Genomic DNA, 13,218 nt, shown 5'->3' with positions numbered 1-13,218 from the left:
ATTTTTACACAGGTCAATATGCTTTAATACGTGAAGACTCTATTTAAAGAACGCTTCATTCTGCGTATCAAAATAACCAAACCGCATTAGAATTAGAAATTGATCGAAACCATTATAATAAATAGGGCTCACTTTATAAATCTTTGTCTTTACGTTCAATCTTTCACAAGGAACAATCAACCCCAATCAGAATGCAATACTTTTAATTTAAAACCAAGAATTTTTTTTAAAAAGGGGGGGGGGGTAAATGTGATAAACACTTGAGGGAATTTCCGTATTTGTTTATTTATTTTTTTCTCTCAAGCGTTTACATAAAACTTTATTATTATGTGTTGGTTGATTAATATTATTATTCTGCACAGATACTAGTACTGGTGTTACTTAATGCTACTTACATAAAGGACGATAACTTTATCCTTAAAGTTTCTAGTGTATCAAGTAAAAAAAAAAAACATATAAAATGAAGCTCATTATCAAACAGACTGTTATTAAAGTGATGCATTTTACATCGTTTATCAAGTGGAAGGGCAAGACAAAAAGTTCAGTGGCCAATGGACTTGTGTGATAATTCTTCAATAGTAAACATACTAAAGGGTAATTTTTTCCTTCTAAATGGCTCAACAGACCCCCCCCCCCCCACCCCCTTACTTCCAGCGTTGTTCTATGTACAAGTCCATGTGGTGTACGGTTTTCACGTACAATTGAGGCTTTAATCGGATGAACATTTTAATCTTGCACAGTATGCACGTATTGTTTGCCCTTTGACGAAAAAAAGGATTCTAACAATCATTCTGTGAGTATTGCATTAACAATACATGCCCCCCTCCCCCCCCCCCCCCCCCACACACACATTTTTTTTTATAAACATTTGTCGATTTACGTGCGTATGGAGAAATTTCAGTTAAGGTTTTTGTTTGTTTGGTTTTTTTTTAATAAGCCGATTGGTAATGAAAATAAAGTTGTCTAAAATTAATTTCTTCATCATTCGTGATCATTAGGCCCATTTGGATCCATTCGGGTAAATAGACGTACTGTACATTTCTTATTTTACGCGAGTACTTAATTCCGCGATTCAACGGTTTTGCATCAAATCGCGAGAATATAAAATCGCAAACGCCGAATTTTTTTTCATAAGTTCAAATAGTTTACATCTGTCCGAAAAATAAAAGCGAGATTTTAATATCTGCGAGATGTGCTTCTCGCGATTTTACGCGGATACTAACTCCTCGCGTTTAATTAGGAATTTACAGTGCTGTACATTTCATAATTTGTTAAGGCCCTGTCATACCAATCTGCGTCCCCACGGTGTTCTACTTAGCGATTGACTGTGCTCTCGCTCTCCCCCGAGCACTCATGACGTGCTAGGAGTATTTACCGCGCGTCCACGGCGTGCTCTGCGCGCTGACTGCGTGCACAAGACGTTCTTGGTAGGTTAATATTAATTTGTTCAATTGTATGGGAAACAAACAAGAATTTACAACTAGTAAAAAATGATTAAAAAATTGTTTTGATTTTATGGAAAGGTACGTTGTAATTGAAACATAACTACTTCTAACCAATTTGTGAAGGTCTTGGTAGTCAGGTCTACAAAAAGATCCGTTATTAGTTGTTAGAAAGCATAAAAAAGATGTGAAAACGTCAGAACCAAATGGCATGAATTTCATCTACGTCCATTGATAGGTCCTTGAATATTAGTAAAGGCTACTTTTTACATAGTCGTCTACATCCAGTTTGATAATTATTACATCGCTTGCTATTGTACAACAGCCATTGTTTGAGTTTTCGTGGTCTTGCTGACAACGCACTAGAAACGCCGTGGGAGCGCGGTAAAAACGCAGAAGAAACGTCACAAGAGGGCGATGAACGCAGCAACAGCTCTTTGGGGTCGCTGTGTAAACGCAGCCAAATGAAAAACAACTTGTTCAAACGCTGTGGATGCGCAGTGAGAGCGCGATAGAGACGCAGTGAGATCCCAAAGGACTCCGTGAGGTCTCCGTGCAAGCGCAATTGACTTGTCACTGCGACTAGCTGCGTTCCTTAAGCGCACCGACGGATCTCTCGTGGCGCTGTTGGAGATCTTACGGCACTGTCATGGCGACCTCACTACGCTTCTACGGCGTGTTTGTCAGAACGCAGAGCCACAGCGCGTTCTCTGTGCATGTTCAAAGTGCGCGCCGTCGCATGGCGTTCTAAAATGTTCAAGGCGATCCCACTGCGACGGACGAAGTTGCCGTTGCGTTGTTACGGCGCTGTAGGAGACTCTACTGCGTTTACCTTAGCGTTTTACATTATTTAAGGACGCAGCTCCGGTGTGACAGGGGTTTTAAAAGATTACGATAAAGGAACCGAACTTAAAGTACACTTGACACCCCTCCCCAGCTTTCAGTACATGTAAGCGAAATTTATAATTATAGTAGTGGTCATTACAGGAAACACCTCGTTGTTTGTATATTTTTCATTAAAAGAAACGGCTCGTACAAGTACCTTATGCCAATAATATAATATAATATAAACTTTATAGAAACATGAAAGTCCATATAGAAGATTTCATAAGTGTGTATGATGCATTGCTCCGCACCCGCTGCACTGTTCGAGCCGCCAAAGTTCCGTATCGTGCTAGCACCTACCAGATAGTATTTCCTTGTGAAAGTGTCCTATAGACATGACACTCTGAACGGTTCAACAATAAAGTCAAGATTTCCGATACGATCGATCATTGTCAACATTTATTGACGAGGCCTTCAATCAAATATTTCATTTATTTTAATTGATTCATAAAAAATGTGTATAAAAATCCATCAATTGAATGGACTCACAAAATTCCTGTACTTTCGGCGTTATGACAAACGCAATCGTGTTCAGATGACAGATTTTTGATTATTGATCAATTTCATACAGCTAAAAATAAACATGGAAAATACCTAGAATTATAAAACCGAAATTCCTCCGTTACCCTTCCTTATAAATCGATCAACCTCACTGACAGACTATTTGCTAAACATTTTTTACAAATATTGCTTACATATTTTAAACAATAAATGTCATAATATTACGAATGTTTTAATTTGTTGTTATATCAATTTTCTAGAAAATGCGTATATATACAGGCACAGTCCTTTATATTTGAAGCCAAAAATATCAATTTCAAAGGTAGCCAATCGCTTATCAACATTATTTGGTAATTATAAGGTTTGATACCCGTCCTTGATTAAAACCAGTGCAATGAGACACATGGGTCACAACTTTTTTCTGTTTCCGTTTTGTAAAATGTTTTTAAAACTTTTTTACACCTGCTTTACTTTGTCTTAAAATCTCATCCGTGAAAAGAGTTTAAATTTATTCGATATAGCCTCTGTAAATGACGGAGTTTGTCTAATTATGAAAAAAGTAAAAATATTTGGCTGCTTTTTTGGCCTATTTTATAAAGGAAGGTTTATTTTCATGCTTTGGGGAATCTTAAAACTTCTTTCTGCACTGTGTTGTTGATAGTTCATGCATGGATCCAGAAACTTTTTTCCGGGGGGGGGGGGGGGGAGGAGTGTTTTAGGTTTCCCAGGGAGTTCGAAGGAGATTTTCGGTAATTTAAGGTAAATTGAGGTAATTTGAATTCTCCCCGGGGGGGGGGGGGGGTCTGGTCCTCCAGATCTGCGCATGTAGTCACTTTGAAATATTTATATAGAATATTATTTATTAGAATATTACAAGATTCAAACTTAATGCATTTAATTAAAATATGTTGAAATAACGTTTAAATAACGTATTCTGCGAACGTCTGCGAACATTTGCGAAAGTCTGCGAACATTGACGCTTGATCTCTCGCCTTCTTTGAGCACCTGATTTCCCCCAGATTTTCGCTGATTTTCCTTTTAAAATCTTATATGATACAGAGAATAACTTGTTAAAAACGAAATAATAACTTTAATATAGCTGTCATCTGATTAAACACATTTAAGGGAAATTCCTTTATCAATAGAACGTCTGCATGCTTTCTCTTTTAACGGGGATAAAACTACTTTTAAATTAAAATTAGATCAAAGTATATTTGTGATGAAAAAAAAATTCTGTTTAAATTTATAATCACTTGGAATTAAAAATATAAAATGACGCCTTTCCCCTATACGCTGATATTTTGAAGAACATGTTTTTGCATGTATTTCCGTTTGGTGACATTTGCTCAAAATTAAAAAAAAAATGGATAGAATCTAGCATATTGCGAGGGGACATTCAGAATAAATTAATAAAATAGCTTTTTGTTATTAAAACTATCGCATACAAGGAACAAGTGTATTAATAGCAAAACTATCTTTTCTTTACATTCCAAAAAGGAATATCATTTCTTCTATTTTATAATTAGGAAAAATAATTCTAGGCTTAACATGAAATTCGCAGATTTTTTCAATAAATATTTAGGGTCCATTTGCATGTCAAGCAGGTCATAGACTCCGTGATTTGAGAGTGGATATTATCACCACAGACCTATGTCTACAGCGTGCAGTTGATGGTTTTTCATGACTATTGCATTTACATAACATTAAATATAACATTGTTTTTCACTGAGAAATATGGTTACATATGTATCGTTGGTACTTAGAACCATTTTAACAAGAGCTTGGACGTTGGGTAGTTGTGTCAATCGGCAATGTGACGTAGGTCTGTCTATTTCATTGCTGACCACTCAGTCTTGGCTCTTTGAAATCAACAAGATTTGTCTGGCTTTTTAGCAAAGGCGTTGTTAAAATGGTTCTATCTTGGTAACTGAAGAAATTTGTTTTTTTCATTTGGAAGGTTGAGTGCTTAAAAAAATAAGATAAAGTCTTTCTATCGTTATCTATATTGAATTAAGCCCCTCTTAAATGGTAAAGCTACTAGGATTTAAAAAAAAAATCTAATTCATACATGTATGATTGACTTTGTCATCAAAACAGAATTCAAATACGATCCCCTTTGAACATTGAGTTAATAAGATATACTTCTTTAAGGCTGTGATACTAGTAATAACGGTCCTTTCATGGGATCTACCAGTACATTTCTACATTGACCATGTAACCCTAGAAAGGGGCGTTGTTATCGCAGCCTGTACATGTAACCCACAAATGATATATAACATTATTGGGCAGCAGTAAACTTTTTCTTAACTATGAAATGCCATACGGTTAATCTTTAAGATTTAATTTCAACCTTATCCTGTGCCCTAATATATATAAAACTCTTCGTTTATGGAAGGAACGAAAAGTCTTAATGGTCATGGTCATTTATGAATTTTATTAAAACATTGAGCTGGGTCTTTGCGTTTGTAAACATGCAATATTCCTTCATAATTATTTCCAGAAGGTTCAGATTAATGACGATAACATCGCATTAATACAATGTTCAAACGAATGGTTTATATTGGTGTTGGATTAAAAGATGGAAATAGTGTAAATTATTTGAAACTAAATCTTGCTAGAACTATATCTTTGTTTTCATTTTCTTGATCATTGCTTGCAGGAATAGTTGTCAATGCCAAAGTCGCCACATCATCAGAAGGGTCACGTATTAATTCGACCTCCACCAAACATAGGAACGGAACTCAAGAGAGCAAATCTAATCTAAAAACCTATTTCGGGGAAATAACGATTTCCGGAGATAACAGTGTTATCAATGTGTCGCCCGACCAATGGACAGTGAATGGACTTCCCTACAATTGGCGACCGGCTCAGACGATCACGGTACACAGAACAAAGCTGGTGACGGACGGGACAGGCAAAATGATTGCCCTCATGTTTCCTCACAAGATAACATTACTGATTGTTCGTCACATGAGGACCGAGAGACAGTTAGAGATGGGAAAAATTCACTTCCTGGGGTTTTACATTGTAGACGATAGGGGATTTTCTTGGTATACACACGGACTTTTAGGTAAACACACAGCTTGTTTTGTTGGTCTTTATTCGGTTATTTAAACGTGTTGGCATTGCATCGTCTATATCAACACCAGTATTGTTCCGGTGATTTATTTCTAAATTATGCAATTCAAAACTCCGCTCGTCAAATTCAGCAATTATTTTAGAATTTGATTTATTAATTGTCTTAATTGATTAAGTGGCTTGGGTTTTATTTTCAGGGCAATTCATTTACCGACGAATATCTTTAGAAAAAAAGAAAACCTCGAAAATTGGCAAAACCAGAGGGAAACTGAAAATAGAAGGAAACACAAAGCGCATGCGCCGCGTGTCGGCGCTGCTGGGCAAACGTGTTAACTTAGCCATAAACGATTATGTGTCTTGTTGGATGGTTCAGAGAAATGGCCGACGGCTGATTGACGGTGTGTTCACGGACTATCTTGTAACGAACTCAACGTCACCACAATACCGGAAACGGAAGCGGAGTAAGACGTAAGGAACAGTCACGTGATGGAAAAAAGCACATAGAGAAAGCGGAAAAAAGGAAAAGGTCACGTGATAAAAAAAAAATGCCTCAATAATTTAAACTATGTGATTATGAACCATACGTTGCAATGTATTGACCTTAAGCTGTGGTTTGTTAATATTTTTATTAGTTGAATTGATCGTTTATATGTATATTTATGTACAAACATTTTATGAGATGCAATATATGTTGGTATTGCATTCGTTTTGAAGAATTTACATCGTTTTTTCTATTTCTCAAATACTTTGACTGCTCACTTCATATTAGCTGATAAATGGATATCACACAAAAAAAAAACCCCAGGAAATCTACCAACATTTACTTTCGAGTACAATATTACTTCTTGATAAGAATGATTTATAATAGATACATTGGTTGGTAACTATTGAATAAAACTACTACCGTTGAACTAATATTTATCCGAATATTCGTAAAATTAACATTATCGCTTTATTATTTTCAACTGTCAAAGGAACAATAAGAGGGAAAAGGTAGAATTTCTGCCGGCAGTTTTTTTTTTACATAATTGGGATGTCTTTATCTAAGACGTTATGTTACCTTTCTATGATAAATATGATAAACATGTACATAACTAACTTCCTGTGTTTATTCTTTTGTGTTTCAAATTGTTTTAAAGCTGATGCATTTTCTCTCTCATTTTTACATGCATAGTATATACATCACAAACGTGCCACGATTCCTCGGCGAAGGAAATAAATTACACTCCCTGGGATAAGGATTCACATTTCTCTCTCTTTCTGTTATTTGCATTATTTATAAATTCTTAACGTTTTGCTGGAAATATCACTGGATAATATCACCTTTTTTGGCATTTGTTGTAAGTTAAAACGGAATAAAGGTTTATGATACAATATATATCTTTATGTCTTGCAGCGTCAGGTTTCGAATATTTGAATCCAGAAATAATGACATAGGCAGCCATTGTTAACAACCGAAGTTAATAAAAACTTCACTCAGGATAACCATGAAATGAAAATAAAAAGTAATTCACAGTTTCTTATGCGTTTGTCTGAGAATCAAACTGTATTAACGAGTTTGGTGTCTTTTATATATTTTTATAAAAAATCTTATTAAAATGTAAGACATGTATAACATCCCATTAGAAGAGACAGTAAAGGAAGAGGAGAATTTGTTTGATTTAGTACAATTTATTTCATTTACATTGTATCACAGACTTATGCAATTCAAATGCACAAAATAAATACCAATAACAAATAATTAAAAAATAAATAAATCAGGACATAGCGTACGTTACAATATTTATGTACATAAAAAAATGTTCAAATTACACAGCATAGAACAACTCATATCGAAGCTTATACAATGAATTTTTGTAGTGTCGTCTTAAGATAAAACTGAAGTCAGAACACTAAATTGTTGACAAATATAGACCATGGGGATGCCTTTCACAGAGCGGCCTGTCAGGGAGTCGGTAAATCATCCCACAAATATGTCAACGAGACACGCTATGGAAAACAGTGAGGGGTCAAGGAGATAAAACATACCATACATAGGTATTCTTAGATCTAGAGACCTGGCCGGTCGTTTAATTAAAGATCTAGCCTTATTTGGACATCATCTTAGTTCTTAGTGGGTTTCTAAGTAGTTAATGTTAACAGTGTAACTGATTAGTCAACAGCAAGTTAAGTACAGAACATTGTTTGAAATCCAAATTGAAATTTACAACGTGTAAAGTTTAGAATGCATATATTAACAGGTTGATTTTTTTAAAATACACATTCGGTAGAAGTTGCAAGAAAAAACGTAATAGCAATACAAAGAGAAAAACAAAAGCACCGGAAAACAATTTTTAAAAAAGTCTATTTTACACTGTGCGCGCGTTAATCATGATACTATGACATTAATTTAAATAACAATTATGCAAACATTTATATTGTCAATTTATGACAAATTAACAAATACCACAAACAAAAATCAATAACTGATATTAAAAGAAACATATCGGATTTTTGTGTAACAGAAGGCTATTTAATAAAATCTGTTATTCAAATTATAATTTTTGTTTTGCGCAGCGATTTTGCCAAAAACCCCCAACTAAAGTGGCATTTATTATAAATAGCTAACGCCAAAAGACCAGATGGTTTCAATTGTTTCTATTGGGGATTCGCCGTACGTAGAAATTGAAATATTGCATAACAGAAGAATGTATCGCATACCTAATCACGAAAATCAACTTAAATATATGCAAAAGAGAAACAAATTATTACATTGAATACTAGCATTCATAAGAATAATGAAATCATAGCGCATAAAAAGCAAACTATTTACACAAGTCTAATGGATTTCTCAAAGTCCCAAATTCCATACCAAACACGTTTGTCATAGGAATGCATGTTTAAAATAAACATCAAACCACCACAGCAATGACAGACTAGTAGAGTCAGGGCGTTGTATTTGGCTATCCAATGCCTCTGACAAAAGATTCATTCGGTCTATCACCAAAAGTAGGCCATCGAGACAGTGCTGCCAAAATCAAAAACCTCAACAAAATCCAGAGGTTTCAAGTTGTGTGAAAAAACCACAGCAAATTTAGGTATCAAATGGGGGTTTGATATCAATCAACTTGTTTACGTCATCTTCAGCCAGTTTGAGTTCCGATGTTGTTCAATTTGGCATATGGACACTGTTTTACAATCAACAACTGAAAGAAAGAGAAAGAAACAAATCAAAACCATGCAATGTTAATGTATTATTAAAGTTTGACCTACAACTACCGACATACAATTTTCCAATGAAGTTTGAATGCAAAGTACAAGTTAATTGCAGATAGTTGATTGATATTAAAAAGTATTCTGATCTTACCTCATCCATATATCCAATATACTTTTGATCGTTGCTGAAGGGTGAACCACCAACCATCAAGTTGCAGTTTGTAGTAGTTATTTTACCTTCAAAGAAAAAACAAAATTAAATCGTTTACTAAGAAAACAAGCATAACGCTGTAAGTATTAACTGTTGGAAGAAAATGTTCTATAAGAAAATTTAATTTAAAAATCTGTAAAGACTTACCATTCAAACCGTTAGATTGATAGAGGACTTCGTTGTTAACTATGATGGTCAGTACTTTGTCTTGGAGATACATTTGTACTCTGTACCAATCATAGGGGTCCTGCAAGGAGGAAACATAAGGCGGTTATTATTGTCCATATTATCTAAAACTGTTGTACATTTTCTAGGTTTACAAGGATACATTAAGAGAAACATATCTAAAACTAAACTTACTCGAATTGGTTTTCTATAAATGTCCAACGATTTTGATTCTGTTCTGAAGATGAACTGCATGGTCTCGTTATGTGGGAAGAAATTGATTTCTATTGACGGCTGGTTAACATGCTGAGTAGGACCTGAGGTCTCGCAACCATTAGAAAAGAGGGTGACCTTTTTAACATTCTGAATTACTGGCTTAAAATTGAAACTGATGAAGATGTTTCTCTCTAGGCTGTTTCCTTTAAAGGATTGTAATTCGAACGGTGTATAAACAAACAACATGGCTTTGTTGACTGCTCCTTTGATCGCTTTAAATCTCCTGCTATGGATTTTTCTTGCGGTTATATGCTTTCCATCTTCGTCCTTAAGTTCTTTATCCAGCGTCATATTCAATAGTGTTACACATCTTTCATTATCTACAAAGAGGGTGAGATTAAGAAATCAAATTACTCTCGGTCAAAAGGAGCAATGCATGAAAATGAATTGAGCAGAACAAAATATTTAATCGAAAAGTACATTGTGTTAGAGTGTCTTGGTTTGTATGAAAATTAAGTTGTGATTTTAGTTTGCAGGCTTGACAAATCTAGAAATGCAAGTAAAACGCAATCTAAGGTGTTTCTTTACATGTCTCTTGTTCAGAAATAGATGTCATCTTTTTCATCAATATAAATATCAAAGTAAACTGCCAATGTATTAAGTGTCAATTTATCAATGCAAACGTTCTTTGCCAATGTCATAACTCATTCTACACTGCATAATTCACTCCTAAGCTTAACAAATTATCTTTCAAATGTATGAAAATTGAAAGATGTTTTTTGATTTACATTGTCATATGTAAGGTAACGAGATGGACTTGTCAGAAGATGTTTGGCCTATTTTTTGATTTGTTGCCCCACTACTAAATAGTTCATTGGGCTGAGCACGACAACCGTCTCATATATCACTGAAATATTCTTTGACATTAATCACCATCAATGCTTTATATCCTTCTATTTCCTAATAACGTTTTTTTCTCCAATACTTTTTTTTATTGTTTCAAAACAAATCTAGCTTTAATTGATTAAAAACTATACTCAGTTCAGGTTGAAGATGAATTAGGTAACCCCGTCCGTTCCAAAAACCAAAGAAAATACTGTTTAGAAAACTTACATCGTAGAAAGCTTTTGGAGGGTTTGTCGACTGGAAAGATCTCCTTCCCGGCCTTGTTGGCGTTCCATACACATTTGCATTCCTTGTCGTCAAACACCATGGATTGTGATACACACGAGTCGTCCACCCAAACGCCATTAATTAGTCGTTTGAACATATTTCTGTGTGTTTCATGTTTCATTACACCTGATTTGCAGCAGGAGCAGTTTTCCACGGCCTCCATTATGGGCCAGTCACATCGACACCTATCTTCCCGGAATTGTAGACCGGCGGGACATTTGATGTAGTATCCAGAGAATGCCCCCGACAAGTAGTGATATTCGTTTCTGTTAAGAGGATTTGCTCGAATGTTTGCGGAACATGCTGAAATAGAGGGCAGATAAAAATACCAATATTTGCTCGTTGACTTGCAAAACAATGTTACAGAAAATTTTACTTTTTTTTACGAAACTATTGAAACAAAATGATGAAAAGAGTAACTTACGTGTAAATGTAGTGGTCGGGGGGTTGTTCTGTTCAGGCTGTAGAGGTAGGGGAGTTGTAAACTGTGGAGTGAAGAAATTGTCGAAACCAAACGCCTGAGTGGTGGTGAAAAAGTCACCCATTCCAGCAAATGGCTCCATGGTTTGGAAAACCGGCGGCATTGGCGTAGTTGTAAACTTATCAACTAGACTGTTCTCAGAAGCAACAGTTTTGGTCTTTTGGGTCTTGTTTTTGCCTTTGGTCTGCTTCTTTCCTTTGGCCTTTTTGGATTTCATGACTTTAGCTGTAGGTTGAACCTCGTTGAACGCAGGGCTCGTCTGGTCAAACGTTTTGGCACCAGAGTCCTTTGAAGACGTGATAGTGTTGGTCACAGCAAAGTCCTCACCACCGATGCCTTTTGCATCAGCTACTCCCACCTTGCTTTCAGTTAGCAGTGCGTCGCCAGTGGACCTTGCCGAGGGTGAGGCGTTACCTATGTCAGTGTACAGACTGTTGCCCCCTGTGTTGGTCAGGGACTGTATGGACTGGTCAGGAGTGATCACCCCTTCCATTTTAGACAAGGAGGGTGCAGTCAGTACACCCCAAACACAGAACTGACAGAGAAACAGTGTTTGAAGCATGCTTTTCGTTCTGTACAAAAGTAAAAAGAAACACATAAATAATAAATAAACAAAATTTTCAATCTTAAAACAAAAAGTATTCTCAATAGGGGCGGTACTATATTACAGATCATAATATTTCAACCTACAGTAAGTGGCAAAGATATTCTAGTATGTTTTTAAAGATTATTATATCTGTGAATTTAAATATCTGTAATTTTTTAATGGATGAATTTATTTGTTATTCATAAAAAATGCTTAATCAAGCCAATATTTCTTTTAGGCTGTAAAAATACTCTTTTCCAAAATCTTACCTTTTGATAACAGTACAGTATGTCACAAGTTCAATAAATATAACACTTTTCCTCACTTCGTCCGATCAGGCCTAAACAAAGTTCCACCTTGGAGGTAAGATTGGTGAATTAATCCACAGACCGACTCTGCAGGCTTTATATATGTCTGATTTGACAGCAAGCGGTCATATTTCACGCCTGACTTCTTTAAAACTGTAGTGAAGCGTGGCGCTCCTAATTGTCATGTCAATATGCGTTGTTTACATTTTACCGGGATTGCAAGATACATTTTTTTTTACTTACAAAAGATATACAGTGACGCATAAATGTTTGCTGCAGGATGATTTCATGACTTACATTTGGAATAACTTTTATGCGTATTTTGGTTTTAGTATTAACCATGAAAAAAGAAACACTATTCATTTTTTCAAAAAGTGAAATAAAAGTTATTGTACTAAGGTCATTTTAATTTTTGTTAAGGTCAACTTCGTCTGCACGTATGCGAATAGCAAATCTAGCATGTTTTTGAGAGTCGGGCACTTAATTCCACCATTGATTGAAAATAATAAACGATAACAGAAGAAATACAAAGAAATGCATGCAAATACATGCAAAATCATTGTTGAGAAAAATATACATCTGAAATATTGATCAAAAATGAAAAACTGAATGAAATCAAAATCTTTTCATAATAAAACTTCAACATGGAATAATCATGAACGCATTCATTATCATTGGTACTTAAGGTGTGGCCACGCTTCATTAATCTAAATGCATAACTTGGATTTTCATTAGTCTTCGCCTCTGCATTCCACTGTAGTGTCAATTGGTGAACGATTTTCATGCGTTTTTAATTGTATCTTGATTTCTTTTTTTTTTTATTTTTCATAAGTTAACATTGATGAAAATGTGAGAGAAAAAACAACGTATTTTTGGGACATAATCCAAAACTGCAAGACGTTCCTCCTACCAAGGCCTGACTTATTCCAAGAAATTAGGATGACGGCAACATGTTATGCAATCATTTACCAAGGATA

At 35.2% G+C, this 13,218-nt stretch overlaps 2 protein-coding genes across 2 annotated transcripts in view; one reads left to right on the top strand and one right to left on the bottom strand.

Annotated features, from left to right (window-relative positions):
• LOC105347927 (inter-alpha-trypsin inhibitor heavy chain H3) overlaps positions 1–7,280 on the top strand; it is a 44,001-nt gene extending 36,721 nt beyond the window's left edge. The window contains exons 11-12 of the mRNA XM_034452067.2: positions 5,488–5,898; positions 6,104–7,280. Coding sequence (XP_034307958.1) covers positions 5,488–5,898; positions 6,104–6,378 — 686 coding nt within the window. The 3' untranslated portion in view covers positions 6,379–7,280. The remainder of the gene's footprint in view (positions 1–5,487; positions 5,899–6,103) is intronic.
• Positions 7,281–7,564: 284 nt separating this feature from the next.
• On the bottom strand, positions 7,565–12,403 carry LOC105347916 (uncharacterized). The gene is made up of 7 exons (XM_011457171.4): positions 12,203–12,403; positions 11,291–11,919; positions 10,807–11,169; positions 9,673–10,073; positions 9,460–9,559; positions 9,253–9,338; positions 7,565–9,091 (listed from the first exon to the last, which is right to left on the bottom strand). Exons 2-7 carry the CDS (start codon positions 11,907–11,909, stop codon positions 9,029–9,031), a joined length of 1,632 nt encoding a protein of 543 aa, XP_011455473.1. The 5' UTR covers positions 11,910–11,919; positions 12,203–12,403; the 3' UTR covers positions 7,565–9,028.
• Between the last annotated feature and the right edge of the window lie 815 nt (positions 12,404–13,218).

This window comes from Magallana gigas, chromosome 4, assembly GCF_963853765.1.
Source record: "Magallana gigas chromosome 4, xbMagGiga1.1, whole genome shotgun sequence".
In the NCBI taxonomy this organism is placed as follows: domain Eukaryota; kingdom Metazoa; phylum Mollusca; class Bivalvia; order Ostreida; family Ostreidae; genus Magallana; species Magallana gigas.
The sequence above is the reverse complement of the archived record's forward strand: the minus strand, read 5'-3'. Positions and strand labels throughout refer to the sequence as shown.

Coding starts and splice junctions, on each gene's coding strand:
- LOC105347916 (XM_011457171.4), bottom strand. CDS start 11,909: ATGCTTCAAACACTGTTTCTCTGTCAGTTCTGTGTTTGGGGTGTACTG. Junction 10,074..10,806: donor CTCCAAAAGCTTTCTACGAT/GTAAGTTTTCTA, acceptor CCCTCTTTGTAG/ATAATGAAAGATGTGTAACA. Junction 9,092..9,252: donor ATATTGGATATATGGATGAG/GTAAGATCAGAA, acceptor TCTTTCTTTCAG/TTGTTGATTGTAAAACAGTG.